The 17315-nt window shown below is 37.5% G+C and overlaps 1 protein-coding gene across 11 annotated transcripts in view; it reads right to left on the reverse strand.

Annotated features, from left to right (window-relative positions):
* Positions 1-528: 528 nt before the first annotated feature.
* GAB1 (GRB2 associated binding protein 1) overlaps positions 529-17315 on the reverse strand; it is a 102798-nt gene continuing 86011 nt past the window's right edge. For 7 of the 11 annotated variants that reach the window (XM_030016581.2, XM_030016600.2, XM_030016565.2 and 4 more), the window contains 5 exons: positions 8527-8616; positions 6247-6340; positions 5759-5882; positions 2683-2805; positions 529-2445 (listed from right to left, as the gene is read on the reverse strand). In XM_030016581.2, the coding sequence (XP_029872441.1) occupies positions 2287-2445; positions 2683-2805; positions 5759-5882; positions 6247-6340; positions 8527-8616 (590 nt within the window). In that variant the 3' untranslated portion in view covers positions 529-2286. Of the gene's footprint in view, positions 2446-2682; positions 2806-3430; positions 3507-5758; positions 5883-6246; positions 6341-8526; positions 8617-17315 lie in introns of all 11 variants that reach the window. The other 4 variants (XM_030016617.2, XM_030016591.2, XM_030016573.2 and 1 more) reach the window with 3 other exon arrangements.

Raw genomic sequence — 17315 nt, forward strand, 5'->3', positions numbered from 1 at the left:
TCCCCAGTGGCAAGCATCAAAACAATTACGTAGGATAAACAGCAAAGTGATTATCTAACCACATCTGTTAACAAATTACAGGCATCTCAGCAGTGGCGATGCAGCGCTGTCATTGCACTGATAAAATGCTTAAAGCCAGTGTCCTAAAACAAAACTATTATTACATTAGTTACCAGGTACTCACCATGCCTATGGGTGCATGAACTGTAGCATCAGTGAAGAAGAATTTATTATTGGATAGGACGATCATAGCTCCAGAATCTTTACAGATTTGAACTACTTTTGATGGAGCCTTCAAGGTCCCCTGGGGTCACATCACTTCTCCTGGCTCCCAGAAGACTGGGAATTCAGATTGTTTAGACGCTTGGTGCAGGGTTTTAAATCAGAGATTTGTTTTGAAAATTGTTTTAGCTGTACATTTTTTGACAGGTACTAAGAGGTAATCTACAATTTTGAAAAAGCGTGGTTGGTATCTAGGCACCTTCATAGACGCATATTAACATCGGTTTGCTGTTTCACAGGACAGAGTTTACACATCAAAACTGAACAACTTGATTTATTTAAAATTCACCTCAAAATGCATTGTGTTTAGTTTCTTTTTTAAAATGAACATTCAAAGCATCAAAATATTACTAATTTAAAAAGAACCTTTGTTAAGAATAAGATAATTTACATACTGTAGATTGTGGCTGTGAGGGGAGAGAAACAACCAATGGTAGATTAGGCACAGTACTAAGGCCAAACATGCCAGAAAACAACACAGCTCTATGCTCAACTTTTAAATGATCTGGACAAAATAAAACAATTGGGTGGGAAAATAAAACCAACCGTTTACTTAAGGGTGTTTGTGTAAAAAAAAAAAAAAAAAAAAAAATGCGTTAGTAAGTTTTCTATCTAGACCTAACTCATTCACGTATTTAAAGAACTCTATCTTCTTCCAAATAACAAAAAGTGTTTCTAAACCAAGGCAGATTATTATTTGGAACTGGCATAGTAAAATAAAGGATCACAGTATACAGAGCTTAAAATCCTGTACCAGGAAAGAGCAACAAGTGGTTTACAAGGGGATCATTTAAGTATATTATCTAATTTTTAAAAACAGAGATATAAAATATCAGTTGCATAGGGATTTAAATATAAGGCCAAGCAGGAGATTAAAGTAAAATAGAGATCATAAGAAGGGCACTATGGTGTCAAAACATAGTATTTCCATTTGAATTAATGTCTAATTCAAAATCACAGTATTTTGCTAGTACTACAAACAGTGAAAGTCAAACTGTCCCATTAATCTTGAACTGAAAACTGACATTAGAACTTCTAAATAGTACAAAACTAAAGCTCATTGTCTAAACCTGATCAGTGTATTAGCACAATAGTGCTTGGTACGTACCTGATTTATATACTCTACCTTCTGTAAATAATATAAAGGTTATTTCTTGTTAATAAGTGTGAGATCACAATATTACTGCATGCCATCAGTGGTTTGCAGGCTTACTTGATATTTAATTATTCAGTCTTTAAAAGTGTAAGATCCCACCCTGCAGAATCTTCACCCATTGAACACAGAACACTGTCATTAATAAAATACAATAGGAGTTCCACCACTAACAACTAACATATAAGCCAGGATTGTAGGTCTAAACCCAGTACAGTTCATTATTATTAACTCACAGCAATTTTTGTTAGGAAGGTAACCTGTAGACTTCCAAATAATCTTGCATGTATTAAATATAAACAAGTATGTAGCTAACGGTCATCTCTTGGCATTTCAAGTAGATTATTCAATTGTGAAAGTATTTCCGCAAAATCAATTTTAAGTTGTTAAAATGAAGTTCAAATATTAATTTCTGTATCTACATGTAGCTTAATTAATCTAAAATTGTAAGGAATAGTAGTGTAAGGAAAAAAAAAAATTCTCCAGATGAATTAGGCGTTAAGGTACACTAACTGGGAATACCTGAACCAACATCGTAACTGAAAAAGTGCATAAACATAGTAATACTACAAATGTGTTAACTACAGAACAAAAGGTTTTCTGAAAGCTAAGCGATACTATTTTACATGTTATTTACAGGTTGCAATTTTTCCAGAGACCACAGAGACAAATTACGATCTTAAAATTCCTTTGATATATTCAAAGCGTCCTTTGGCTTCCATCCTATTCGGTCAAGAACCTATTCACACACCAGTGAACCAGGTACTGTACAGTCGAACAACACTGCCATTGTGGTTCTGTAATTCTTCAAAATTCATTCTTTTCTGTTCTTTGAAGAAAAAGCAGTATTTTCATTTCACGCTTTTTGTAGGTGTTTCAGATTCTGTAGACTGCCTCCCATCAGTCCAAGCCTCTCGTGTGCTCTTCAGTGCTAGCGTTTTCTGCTGGTCGACCACAACATAATCAACTCTTTCATCTGCCACGCTGCTGCCTGAACCACTGCTCTTTTTCTAGGAAAGGCAAGGGAGAGTGAAAAACCTTTATTAAAATAAATTAACAACAAAAACTAAGTAGATGTCCCAAACAGATATAGAACAAGCACAGGTTTCTCTGAAAGGCTCTCCGGTTGACCGTTTGACGAACTAGTTAAGATGATGTTGCAGGAGGCTCCCTCTTTCCCAGCAACTACTTGTGAAGAAATTTTAAACTTTTGATGGCAGAAATGCAAGAGTTGAAGATTCGCTTACCTTACGAGGTGGGGTAGATTTTCCCGAGTCTAGGTCCAGATCTAAATATTCTACTTGTTTATCTCCTTTAGGTTTTACCATAGGGCTGCTTCCTCCATCAAGACTGTTGCTTCCAAACAAATTCTGAAATTATATGTAAATAACTTCAGCTACAAACGTACATGCTAATAGTCCACATTATCAAATACGCTTATTATAAACTGCCAAAATATGAAAGGTTAAAGAACTGACTGAGAGCTCTTGCAATCAGTTAAACCATGCAAATTTTATTGACATTGTGTAACAAGGGGATATATTCTAAGTCAAAACTGGGACCAAGTTGAAAGCCAATGGTGGAGGGAAAACCCCAAAACCAACCCCCACAAATTTAAGGTTGCCACCAAACCAATCTGTGCCTTCCACCTAATGTCCCTTTCATATCATGAGATAAGAACGGAGTGTGGTTTGTTCTTTTTAAATGAAGTTGTTACATCTCAAATTTAGCATTACTTAATTACAAACATTTTTATTCCCTTAAATTGCTGTTAAATACCTTACAAGAATTTCAGCCTTACAATAGTGGCAAAACTTTAAATGAAACTTTTGCATTTCGTTCAAAAGCCATCAGGATTAAGCTGAAAATGAAGAAGTATTACTCAACTGGTAAGACCAAAGGATTAAAACTTCAGAAAATTTGTGTAGGGCCCCTGAACTGAAGTTGCATTGTATACACCTAAATTTTAATTAGCCCAGACTTTTACAACCTCACCTCCTCTGTCCTCTCCCAGCCTGATCCCTCCCTCTTAACAGGTGTTATAGGAACAGTACAATAGAAGGACTCTTCTCTAAAAGATAAAGAAAAAAAAAGGAAGACAGAGGGCAGCAGTCAGCAAAAAATGAAGAGGAAGGCAGAAGGAAAGACAGACGGGTAAGGCTGACAGCAACTTGAAAGAAAAAGCAGAATATTGCTGATTTTATTAAATAAAACAGAAGTATGACATGTCCAAAGAAGATGCTTTGAAGCTGATGACAGAAAAAGATGAAAAAGTATGGACTCCTTTCTACGATGCAGTTGGAACAAATAAAAATTTCCAAAACGTCTATGTAATTGGCACATTTTAAAACAAAGGCCTTGAGATATCTGGAAACGTTCGGGTTCTCTATGAAATAAAATATTTTATGGGTTAAAGCTTAATGGGCTGGGCTTTTAAAATTGACGTTATCCATTATATCTGTATCATCCAACTCATTTAATATTAAGTGGTAACAAGGACAAACACAAACAACTGAGACAAAGTTCGTTTTTGTTGCCCAAATTTTCTAAACAAATTTCTGCATATTTAACATACAAAAATCAGGTTCTGTATCAATGTTTGCAGCATAAATAAAAAAGCTATTACTCCTTAAACAAAAAAATAATCTGTTATTTCAAACAAACTAGACAGGCAGAACATATGCATTAGAAAACAGAAACTTTAAATATACATAAACGAAAATGAAAGGAAATCTGTAGAACAACCTTAAAGAATGAACGGTGCAAGCAAACAGAAGATATTAATGACAGGCCATCTGAGCTGTGATATTAATTATACCGTCTTGGCACTGAAATTAAACCTCTGAAACAGCATTGTTAAGAATCAACAGAAATCCCCAACTTGAACTGCGATTCTGCTGCAGGGAGAACTGTGGGCATAGGCGATTCTAAACCTTTGTGTAAAACGGGATGTTTCTTGCACCTGCAAAAATGGGACGTTACCGATTACTTACCAAAGCCTCTTGCAAGAGAGGGGCTAAGTTTTTACATCATCAGCTCCCCACTGCTGAAGCGCACTTCACCTGGGAAGCGCGCCTGCACTGCTGGCAGGTCAGACATCCGTACAAAGCACAGGGCAGGATGCTCTGCAGGTGCGTGAGCTTGCACCGAGTCAGAGCTGCCCGCAGAGAAGTCAGCAGGAGGGGTTCGCTCGGGGGGACCTAAGAGGCACTATCCAGAGGCAGCAATGGTGAGCTGGAGGGGAGGGAGGCTGGAGGAGATCAGGGAGGGCATCCAGAGCAGCAGGGGATGGGGAAGCAAGCAGCACTGCGAGAGGAGAAGAGTCCAGGGTGTAGTGAAATGGGCTAGCACATGCCATATAAGAAGGCAGACAAACGAACAGAACAAAAAAGGTGCTAGAGAGGCCCTCCCCAAAAAAAGGTCTTTCATAATGCTTTAAAGACGAAAAATGCTGCTGTATTCCCTACTAAGAACCCAAGCCATAAAGGCGTGTTGAATGCATTGAACTATACGGATCAAAAAGCTGAGCTCAACATACAGGTTTTCCTCCAGTGCTTTAGGGGTATTCTGGACCACATTTTAGTTTAGGCCTAGGTCTACTGCTACTCTCTTACTTTAAAATACTATTATTGGTTCTTCTTCTCTCTCTCCTTCCCCCTCCATCCTCCCCAACAAAAACCACAATGCTCATCATTAACTTTTCCTAACTAGCTCTTCACTTACTGCACTGCAAGCTGAATACCCGAAACCTTATTATCTGAGAAAATTCTCCCCCAAAGGGGAAAAAATACAGATATTGAATACACAAAGACCCGCTCTACCCTCTTTTTTTGAGCGTAGCCTATTAAAAGTACACATAGCTCAGTTTTTATAGAACATAACCAACAAATATCAATCCTTTTTTCCCCTTGTTCCTTCCACATTTCTTGAAAGATATCCTTTTAATAAAGGTTTTTAAGCCTGTCTCAGAGATCCTAAGACAGTTTATTTCCCTTGATGTCATAATACTGAACTGGTGCATAGCCCAGGACAAGCAATTACAAAGAGGAGACAGTTTCTAGGGAAGAGGAAAAAGAAAGTCATGTGTTGAACTGTTTTGTACAATAGATAAGCATACTAACCATTCTCTTTATATGTGATTATGCTCTTAATTCCTTTAGTGAAATCTTACCAAAAGAACAAGTTTTCTACAGAATTTGTTAAATTATTATTTTAATCTAGAAGTATCAAGGGAGTGATGTCGCGTGGAAGGATCTGTGTTTGCATGATTTAAAAGTAAGGACTGCACAGGAAGAGAGTAGTTAAGATGTAGATTTTACATACTGGATCTTCAGTGGACTGATTTGGATTCATGGATACATAATTCTCTTCACTGTCGTGCGAGTCACTGCTGGAAGTTGTGCTATGAACTGAATCCGGTCTGGGAGACATGGGAAACCTGGAGGAGCTAATTACCAGGAATTATTTTACAAACAATACATCTCGAATATCTTAAACCTCCTGGTAAACAACAGAAATAAGCATATTAGTGCTGAAATTTTCATTCGGGTTTACTAGAGTGTCACATTTTTTGGTTATACACAGTCCCTTATATTTAATATTACAAAATAAAAATTCATATGGACACACTTTGTTTCAATGCACATAAGCATGTATACATACACACACACACACATGCACACACACACTTCCAAAGGAAACCTCAATTTGTATTACACAGGCTAAAAATATAATACAGATGTACACACATTTATTAACACTCTAGTCAACGAAAACAATTAATCCGAATGAGGAAAAGCTAAGAAACTTACTCTCGTGCAAAGCTTCTGGTGATAGGAGATCTAACTGGAGCTTGTAATTCTTCCCATTCAGGCAGAGGTTTTATTTCTAGTGGAGCTGGTTTTGCTATGTAAGAAACAGACAATCTTAAAGCAGAGAACATTTCTAAACAAACAAATTTAATAGCTTTTCAGAGCCCAAACGAAAAAAAAATTACTATTTTTAAATAGTAAATACTAGTTAGAAAAAGGAGATACTGTTCAGACCTCAGAAAGCCATGATATATTAACTTATATTTTTAATCTTTCCAGGTACTGAAAAACAACATCACTTAGAAAAACAGCCCACAATTTAAGCATTTTGCAAGATATACTTGTACGTAGCAATTCTGTTTTGAAAAGAGACTCTGAAAATGGCAGCATCATGTTCTGTCTTTACTCTGCCACGATGACTTGTTGAACTGACAAGCCCAGGACAGGGTTGATGGACTGTTTCAGCAGAGCCAACTCTGGGTACTTTTCTTGGCTCACGGACAATTATTATTATGCAAACTCTGCCCTCACTGCATACATGTGCCCTTACTGATGAGGTTTCACAGCTCAAAGTGTGGGCAGGATCTGCAGCTAAGACTAAGTTTGCAAAAGTGAGAGATGAGCCAACACCAAGCTTCAATTCCAAGAGGTGCTTGGCTTGCTTCAGTGCTTATCAACAGACAAGCAGAGTAGCAGCATGTTTCTGCCATTAATGACAGCTAACGCTGCTCTAGAAAAGGTGCCATTTTTAAATTCCATTTTCAGAACAGAACCACAAATAGAGTATTAGTGAGAAATGCATTCTCTCTCCTTCCAGCTTATATGTTTCACCCCTTCTAAAAGTTAGGGGGGGATAAAAGGAGTTTTGGAAAAAAAAATTTAAAGAAAATAATAAAATCACACAAACTGCTGTTGCAGTTTGAATCTCAACTTCATCCTCCCTAAAACTGTTTTTAGAAAATAAAATGCAATGTCATTATAATAACACCGCTTCCTCTCCTCGCCCCCCCATCAGTTTGCTGCCTATTAGCAAATTTACCAAGATCAAATGTCAGGCATGTAGCACTAGTTCATGTGGAGTAAGAGCTGTCGTAAGTGACCATATGAGGAACTGACAGAAATCAGTTGCTTAATCAGTGTGGTTGTCTCACAGGGAAAAAGCAGAACTGTACTCATTATACTTTCATTATAGTCACTCTTCAGATTTAATTTATTGAAAAGTCAGCTATCATATATTGAACATAAGGACTCCCGATTCAAATTTTCTGGATAAGTATCAGTCTTTAGTATTCCAAACAGTCTTCTCCTTTTCTCTGTTAAGAAGTCATAATTACGCACTCAAAGCATATCAAGCCTACTCCAGTAATTCTGCCACTTAACTCACTTGCTCATAAAAAACTGTCACCACAGACTCAGAAGAGGAACTACAACTCATCTATCTCAAGATACAGTGTATCATATGAGATAAGAGTGGCAGAACCGAACTTAATGTAGGCAAGATGATACTAAAGCATGAGTGACACAAAAATTATTAGCTTGGCTCAAGTCCTCTGTAAAGGCTTGAGACTACCTGGCAGGTATAAACAGCAGGCAAGGTACTGCTCCAGCAGAAATAGAGTCAGGACTTTGTCCAAAGCCCACTGAGAACAGCAGGAATATTTCATCCAGTTGCAAAGGGCTTTAAGAACCAAAGGTAATATTCCTGACATTTCTGTGAGATTTTTAACTTTATTTGTAGACTCCTCTACTTCTTGTGACTATGTAAGGCACCAACTCAGCACCTTCTTTATTGAAGCCCATCAGACTAATAATGCTCATTAAGATGCATAAATAAATCTCTGTGCTAGCAAATGGTCAGAGGATCAATATTTTGCTTTATTTCACTGTTTAGCCAACAGCAGGAGACCCAAGTAAACTGTGCTTTCTGGTTATTGCCTAACAAAAGTTTTTTCAAGCAACTTACAGGTAAGTCATATATACTTGCTTCTAAGTAAACAGACAAAAGTAAATCCAAGATATGAACATCTATGACTTAAGAGATCAGAACACCCATGTTAATATCAAGGAAATATTTCCATGCACTGTTCAAGCCAGAAAGACTTTAATTCCTTATATAGGCAGCTTTTTGCTTGGCAAGGAAAATGCATCCATGATCTTAGATTATAGTAGAGGTAAAAAGACTACACAAGAGTTAAAGTTATTCTAGAATAACAGTTTTCTTAATTTTTGTTTTACTTATTTTTATAAAGCTCCATATACATACAGTGCTAAAGTACATACCCTTTCTTCTTGTAGTAAAGTCACCTATGGTTTGTGAATCAGTTCGCTCTAAACCATGTGGTTTAGGTCTTAAAATTTTAGGACTTTGACCTAATTGGTAAAAAGAAGACTCTCTTAATAATAGTCTATTTGTAACTGGAAAATGGAATTTTGTAAATAAATAGCACAACCCCCTGCAGAAAGGTTAACGCCACAAGCAGAAGCAAGCTGCTGAAGGAGAGTTTTACAGTCTAGCTAGGTCTCACACTAAGGGCTTAAGCACCAAACCAGAAACAAAGAAAACACTGCATGCAAGTAATTTGTCGGAGGCAAGCATTAAAGGTGTACAAAAAGGCTAGAAAGTGCATCAACAAATATTGTAACTGATCATTACTATTAACTGGTTTCAAGTTGCATTACATAAAAAATTCTGTATTTGAGGAATATCTAGCATGACAGGAGAATAGTCATGTTTCAGATGCAAGTTGAGGTACCCTCAAAGAAATGAAATCCTCTTTAGCCACAATATTACTCTGGAAGTAGTGATACCCTTGGGAGGTCTCCTATCCACCGTGCATCTCCCACTTGAGAAGCCCCATGAATCTTTTTCCTCACTGTATTTGTTAAACTTGTTCCCCAGAGGTCTATATCTGTCTGTACCAAAACCACCTCTCCAACCTTGCAGACACAGGGGGACTTTCTTTACAAGCCTGCATGCTGTCCTCCCTGTCCCCCCTCTGCCACAGCACAAGCCAACCTCCACCACAAATGACCCTGTCATAAAATTACATTCTCTAAACCCTTTTTAAATTGTGTATACCTATATACAAGTGCAGTAGATGCACCAATCATGCCCCAATATGTTATGCTATCATACACTATCATGCTATCATGTTATTAGCATAACATTCCCCTATGTTATGCTATCACACAACGTGACACTTTAGATGAATCTGGTAATATGATGAAGGGTACAAACTAAGAGAACATTAGAGTCAATAAGCTCCATACAGGCAGTAATATAACCCCTCGCCCAATGAGAAAGTTCTTCATCATCTTGACCAACCTCTGCAAGTGTTTCAGGTCACATTGTCTATTTTAAATAAATATGATCAATAATGCATAATAATCCTAACCTTTCATGAAAGTTTATCTGACAAAGTGTTAATATTAGAAAAGGTGAGTGCCTTCAAGTGGTACACCAAGAAGCCATATGAAAGGTAAATCTTTACAATTAACCAAATGAGAAGTTTAAGTCTGACTATGTTAGAAAGTTGCCCTACAGCACAAAACAAAAAAGGACTGGTATAGACTCAGATGTGGGCTGGTACTACCAGCAACGAGTGAGAATGCTTTGTAAAAACTAAACTTGGCAACAAACACCAGAAGTTTGCAAATCTCTGCCCCACAGGTTTTGCATATGAAGTGCTCTATTACTGTTATCACTGAAGTATTGGGAATAATCAAGTAACAACAAGAAAGATAAACAGAAAGGTTTTGTACGGTATCTTAACTTCTACACAGTGCTTCTGAGAGACCATGCAGGTAAAACAAAATTTATTTATTTACTAGTAGTGCTGCATAGCAACTTCCTTAAAAAGAAAAGGACATGAAGTGATTTTCACACAGACAGTACTTCTCCAATTTCAAAATCAGATGCTCCCTTAAATGGCTCGAAGTGCCCATGAAAAGGCCAAGCAGTTGGGCAATGCTGACCAAAGACCCAGACTGTAAAGTGGTACACAAAGCATTTCTGTAAAGTATGCTGTTGACTGGAGCTAAGTCAAAAGCATGACCTAACATGTTGGCATAGTTCATTCTCAGCTGATTCGATATTCTTAAGTACCTTGCCTACAACTCAATGATAACAGCTTGCCTATATAAGAAGACCAAGATCTGAAAATCAATTGAACAAATGTAGAAGTTCAAATTCAAACACCTTTTATTAAGAACAATCTGACGCTGAATATCGTTACCTACTCACATTCACTTTGTGTTCCACAGTTTTATAATCTGATTTAAAAGAAACTTGGCCCAATGCAACTCAATTTAAAATGCCAATCAATGCATTGACATACAAGCACAGATCATAAGTACAGTGAGAAATCTAGCAGAGGTAACAGGGTTAATGAAATTATTTAACCAGTGTGTACTTCATAATCTCTCTGCTCTTATAGCCAAACATAGGCTGAAGTGCCTGAAACCGTAATACAGAAGATAAGCCCAAGGAACTCAGGGCTATGACTCATTATTTCTACTTCTGTTAATGATGCTACATGGTCTCGTGCAGCTAAGCATCCTGAACTATGATTATCCCCATTTGTAAAATGGGGCATTATGTAACTGCCTGCCTCATACTTAAGTTAGCACTTACAAACCATTCTGAGACTTTCAGAAGAGCTATATAAATAAGTACACGTCCCTATAATATTTCTCTTCTGCATCAGACAAGAACATACAAAATGTTCCAGTGTAAAATAAACTCACTAGGCTTTCATCTCTTGCTGCTGAAAGACTGTTCAACCTAAATAAATTTGGTGGCAAAACAGCTTGTTGCTACCAACCAGCCAGGATAATGCAATTCCTCTAGTTTAATATGTCACAAAAAATTAAAATGTTTGTGCAGTTTTGTGGATTTTTTCCCTGCCTATAAAACAAAAACCAAAAGGCCTAATCTCTCTTGAGGAGCTTATACTGCGCAATAGAAAATGCCTGACACCAGGCAAAGGAAAAGGGGAGGGGGGATCACAATCACAAAACTGAGGTTACTTATTTGTGTCTCTAGTGAGGAACTCCTCCACCTTGTTTTTGCCTATTTAAGAAGATAAAGTAACCTGAGCTCTAGGGCACAGAAAGCCCTTAATAACATCCCTTACTCAATCAAAAACCATATTTTTAATAAATGCATCAGAAATTTTAGAAGTGCCATTTTTATCTAAAAATTGACAGTTCTGTCACTATCTTAAGCCAGATTTGTGAACAGAAATACGTATTTTTTAGAACTTTATATCTTAAGTACTACGATGGAAATTCCTGGTGCTGTTCCCAAGTAACCTCACTAATCTTCTCCAAGAGCACGTTCTAGTACCTCCGAGAAACAACAAGCTGAATATAATACAGAGGAGAAAGTGCCTCACACCTGTACAGCAGACTGGTCTCCAACATCTACTCTATTCAGACATAATCAGTAAAGGTAAGTGTCACAGGGCTGTTCTTCAAATCAGCTTAGTGAAGGTGGAAGGACAGTAGGTCTCTACGGAAGACCTGGCTCCATACAGCATTCCAATGCCAGCAATACTGAGCAACACATTTCCTGTGGTTTAGGCCCACAGGCCCAAATTTACCTCATCTAATGTTTAGGCACTCACATAAGACAACACTTTTAACTTGCACGCCTATTCTGGGAAAGATAAATCTGGGTAAAAAAAATATGGGTTTTTTTACATATATACACACACAGACACACTTTTTTTTAACTGAAAAGGAAATAAATTGTGTAGCAACACCACTGGATGCAAACCTACAAGGGAAAAAAGTTATGGCAAGTGAAACCAACCAAACAAGAAGTGAAAATTAGATGTTTTCACTGTTCAGTCAAGTCACCACCTGTGAAATGCAAAGTGCTACATCCAGGAGAGAGAAGCTCAGCTTTTGCACGTTCTATCAGACAAATACTGTGCAAGGGCACTCTGAGCTGAAAAATCACTAATGAAGTCTATTTTTCTAACAAATGGCTGCTTGTAAAAACTGCCAGGCAGAACAAGCGATTATGGATCTAGCATTAGAGTGCACTCAATTGGCATGAATTCTGCTCCTGGCATTTCGGTGCGTGTCAATGCTGCCTTTGTCCGAGAAGTCATCAGGAGAAGAGTCCATTTCACATGTTTGATTTTGTTTCAAATAATGGTTTAAACTGAAAAACCTTTTGGTTTTTTTCATTGGCTAATGTATTCTCTCTTTTTGTTTTCCACAAAACACTTGGAATATAAAGTTGTGGGGTGAGGGGGAGCAGGAAAGGGGTCCCACTGCAGCAAATTCCTGCATCAGAGTAGGTGGGTCCTAACATTTTCTGTTTTGAGGACGTGGAGCACTCACTGAAGAGCCTCATTTGTTTTCAGGCTATTGCCTTGAAGCACTAGTACTAAACAAGTTTTATGTTAAGAACGCTTCTTTTCTGACTGGCTGCTTACTCCATGGCTTGCTGGCAAGGGATTTTACGTCAGGAAATGGCAAACATCCTCACGAAAGAGGCCAATGGTCTATTTAAATAGCAGCTATGTAGGGCTTAAAATTTTAAGGTAAGTCTACTAACGTGACATAAAATTTCAGAAATGCGCAATCTGTTAATGCTGTTTCCTGGCCAATAGGACTAATCCTCGTGAGACAAGGAGATCAGACATAGGAATGCTAGAGCAGTGCTTTACTTGGAATAGGAGGGGGAGAACAAAAGGTAAAACCAGCCACATAAGCACCCTGCATCCACAAAAGTACTTTCAGAGAGGCATAACTAACAGCAGTTTCTCGTTTCCTTTAAAAAATATGCATCTTTTCCCTTTTTCTCTGTAATTAGAGAAAACTGAAATTTGCACTGAGGTCCAAGAATTCCAGTACTCAGAGCCACTGTATATTTTTCCTTAAAAAACAAGGCTGAAGCTCACGGTCTTACTCCCACAGGGTTTATTATTTGGTTTTCAATTCTGCAGAATAACCTCCCCCTTTCCTTCTCCTCCTCTTCCTCAACCCAGTGAACTCTGATTCCCGAGTACATGGTCTTCAGCACAGAGCTCTACAAATATCCTGAATTTGCTTTTTCATCTCTGTTTTTATTAAGACTATTTCTTGCCAAGGTACTTCTAATTAGAAACATGTATTTAGTTATACAACATTCATATCCATTTCCATACTAGTATCCTGCAACAAATAGGAATATCAATAATGTGCTTAGTTCTGGTCAGGGATACCACATGGATGGTGATAACTACAGTCTCTTTAGAACAGTAAAGCCAAACTGAAATCAACTTAATTCTTTCAATATTATGAAATGTAAAAAGCAGTCATCTGAAGAGAGGCTGTCCAGTTTTCTTAGACAATTTCTCTATTTCTGAGAGAGTAACTTCTCTTAGAGCACTGGTACTTTGAATGCTCCAGAAATTAAGAATGAATTGGAAAAAATACTGATTATAAAAAAGTCCAACTGCATCTGACAGCTAAGGTTCACTGGTATTCATAAAATATTTGCCAAATGCCATAAAAACTATTCAGAGAATACCAAAGCTATTAATCATCCAAATACTATTTAACTGCTCTAATTTGCAAGTAACTCTACATGTCTATATTTAAAAAGCCCCCAAAGTATGATGAACTAAAAACATTCAATAACAAAGACAATGTTTTAAGACCAAAGTACAGTGTTCTGGAGTATTTATAGATTAGTAGTTTAAAGCTGCACTAAGATTCATGAAATCCAAGTGATACTACTTGAGATTGCTCCCTGCCCTCCCTGCTTTTTTTAAACAAAACACAAAAAAAATAACAGACTTTAACTTGTTTATTGGAAAAATCAAGCCTAACCTTAAGCATATAAAAAAGCCAATGGAATAGCATGACAATATGTATATCAAAACCTATGTTTCCTTAAAAAGGCATTAAGCGCACAAGGAAGAAAAGAAAAATTGTATGGAAGGAAGAAAAGATATGACGTTATCACCCATGTTCTCTTGTTCTTGCTCTCTCTAGCATCTTTGGAGTTCAACACTACCATCTCTACAGCTAGTATCAGAGCAAGTCTTGCAGTTTGTCTTCAGAAAAGTCCTATGTTTCATTTTTTTAAAACCATTATGTCCAGTAAACCATAGCTTCCTCTGCAGCTGTGATGCAGCCATCCAAATGAAATCTTTACTTGAAATTATTTGTTGTTTCAAAGTTTTGTAAGATAAATCACAGCTGCAAATTAAGGACTGGTGTATCGTAGCAAGGAGCTATATGTATTTCATTTAAAGCTATCAAGTAAAAACTAGCCTTGTGGAATTAATTTAGTACAGCCATGGAGGAAGAGTAATTTTCAGCTAAATGGAAGTCTTTGGAGCTTGTGGGGGCAAAAGGAAAAAGGGGAAGAAAGAAAAAAAAAAATCATTAAATTTGTATTCAACCTGTTTTAGGAACTCTGAGGAAGCACCAAAACATCCCCCAAAATCATCTTTTTCAAAATTCCTAAATGGAATGAACAGGAGGTGTAACTTCCAAAATCAAATGGAAGGATAAAATGCATGGATTTCTTCAAAGCAAAATGAACAGTACTTCTGCTCAGAAAAGCCATCATGAAAATTAATTTCTTTTCCAACAGATCTTCAGCTCAGTTCAGTTCTTGCTGCTGATTAAAATTACCATTCACAATTTTTCAATACCTAGTGTCCTAAAGCCTGAGAAAATGAGTGATCCTTTATTTAAGAATACACAAGACAATCATGATAGCGTAGAACACTGCAATGTTGCCAACTTCTAATTGTTATTATTTTTAAAGAAATGTCAGCTCCTGTCGTCACAAATGCCCTAACTGTTTCTCTGAAGTTTTATTTTAGGATGGTGTGGTGCTCCTGCTATATCAGGACATGTAATATGTTCACATTGTCCAACTGAGACACTCAAACATGTAAATATTTAACAAGGAAACTGTTCACTAGGCTATTTATAACTAACTTCACGATTAATGAGGGTTCTTAGTTTCCTTAACAACTACCTACTTTGCTTGGGATTTTTACAGCATCGTACTACACTACAACAACGGGCAGTTATGCCAGCCATCCAGAAGCATCACAGTGGGTCCTACGGAGGCCAGAATGTGGCAGATGCTTCCTGCCACATGTAAGCTCTGTATACAATTACCTCTTCAAAGTGGGCCTATGCTCTTAGATAAAGAAAATTGGAATTTTCTATGAAGTTAATCTGTTTGGGAGATGCTCATGAGTAGTCATGGCAAAGATACAGCCACATTTTTATAAGCAATCCACATATTTGTGGTTTAACCACACAATTATGTCTTGTAACATCTTAAATGAGAAAAACCTGTAAGAAAAACAACCAGATAAAATTTTTAACATTTTTAAAACAATCACAAGTCCCAACTCCATGAGAATTTTTTTCCTCTCCCTTGGTTTCTTTTGTTTGTTTGTTTTCTTGTTTTCAAGGTGCAACTGAGTATTTTGTTGGCATGAAAAGAAATGTGTGCATCACTCACTGTCTCTAAATCCTAGTTTACCACTTGCTGGGCTGAAAATTACCAGGGCCAAGCAGCAGTCTTTTAAAGGCAATCGTATGGACTCAAGTTGCAGGAAGCATCTCAGATTAAATGCTGATGTATTTTTGTTGAAAGATAAGCCTTTTGTTAAAAAAAAAAAAAAAAAAAAGGTGAAAATGCACTGTACTTGCTATTGGTCATTTTTGCCATCAACAAAATAATCTGTGCAATCCAAGCCAAAAATAGGACTGAAAATCTTGTTTAAAATAATCTTGAATGCAATTAAACTCTAACAACATTTGGGCAAATCCAATTGCTATTCAAGACAAGTGGAGCAACGTCCAGTACCATGTTGTAGGCTAGGAATCTCAAGTTCTTTACTGCCTCTGTCAGCAATCTGCTCAGTGATCCCGAGTGCATCATTCTATCACAGCTCCCCATGACCCTAAACTAAGACCTGTGCTAAACTGAACTGTCCCATAACATGTTTTTAAGTGCTATGGATCAAAAACATTACAAAAGTGGCAGTGTTACACTATACTCAAATGAATGAGATTCTACTTTTGATTTTCATTCCATCATGGTCATGAATTGTTAATTCAGCCATATGCCTATGGTTCATACATTTCTTTTCAGAACCTTAAAACCCCCACTTTGCTACAGAGACATGCTGCCCCTCAGAAAATAGAAGTTACCACGTTACAGGAAGTAGGATATCAAACTGAGACTTTGAAGAACTAAATTCTCCCATCACCAATTCCATCATTGACTTAACTGTGTGATTCAGATATTGAAAAACTGTGTTTTGTCAGTCAAGATGGCAAGCATGTATTTCTTGAGAGCTTTGAACTTTACAGACGAGATATACACATGCACACACTAAATCTTACAGAGTTATAAGGAATCCTTCTGGACAGCTCCTAAATAAGTATTTTAAAAATATATATAAATCTTATTTTGTAGTTGTTTGGTCTTAAAGTCTTGCTTTAAGGTCACAAAACCCACACCCCTACCCCTGGAAATAAATCATGGGGCAGGAAGGGGCCATTATCATACCCAAAGGCTCACAGACACCCCCCTATCACTCAAATGCTGCCTCCTGACCTATAAAAACCAATTCACACCCTACCCCTTTTATTTTCGACCGTGCACTTTCCTTGATCTCTGCCTTACGTCATGTTTGCACTGAAGATGAAGATCATCTAGACTTACAGACCTCTGTCAGGCCTTAAAACCTTCTTGTGGACTGCCAGCACAGCCACCTGGGACCTGCCTTGCCACACAGAGCAGTTCCCTGTGGAGCGGTGAAATACTTGCTACAGTCCTGCAAGCTGTCAGCAGGATGGAGATCACAGGATCCAGTGCCTCGTATCACAATCCTTTTCAGGTATTTTGAAGAGCCCCAGGGAAAGCATGAGGTGGAGCAAAAGAGAACCTGGCTGTTCTTTGGTGCCTTAGCTGTCTAGGGCGTCTTCACCTCACTGCATTTGGGCACCTTTAACTCTACTGCTCCTTCTTGGATAAATGGTATTTTGAGGAAGGAACATGTGACTGTCAAAACAAATGCCACATACTC

This window comes from Aquila chrysaetos, chromosome 1 (assembly GCF_900496995.4).
Source record: "Aquila chrysaetos chrysaetos chromosome 1, bAquChr1.4, whole genome shotgun sequence".
Lineage (NCBI taxonomy): Eukaryota > Metazoa > Chordata > Aves > Accipitriformes > Accipitridae > Aquila > Aquila chrysaetos.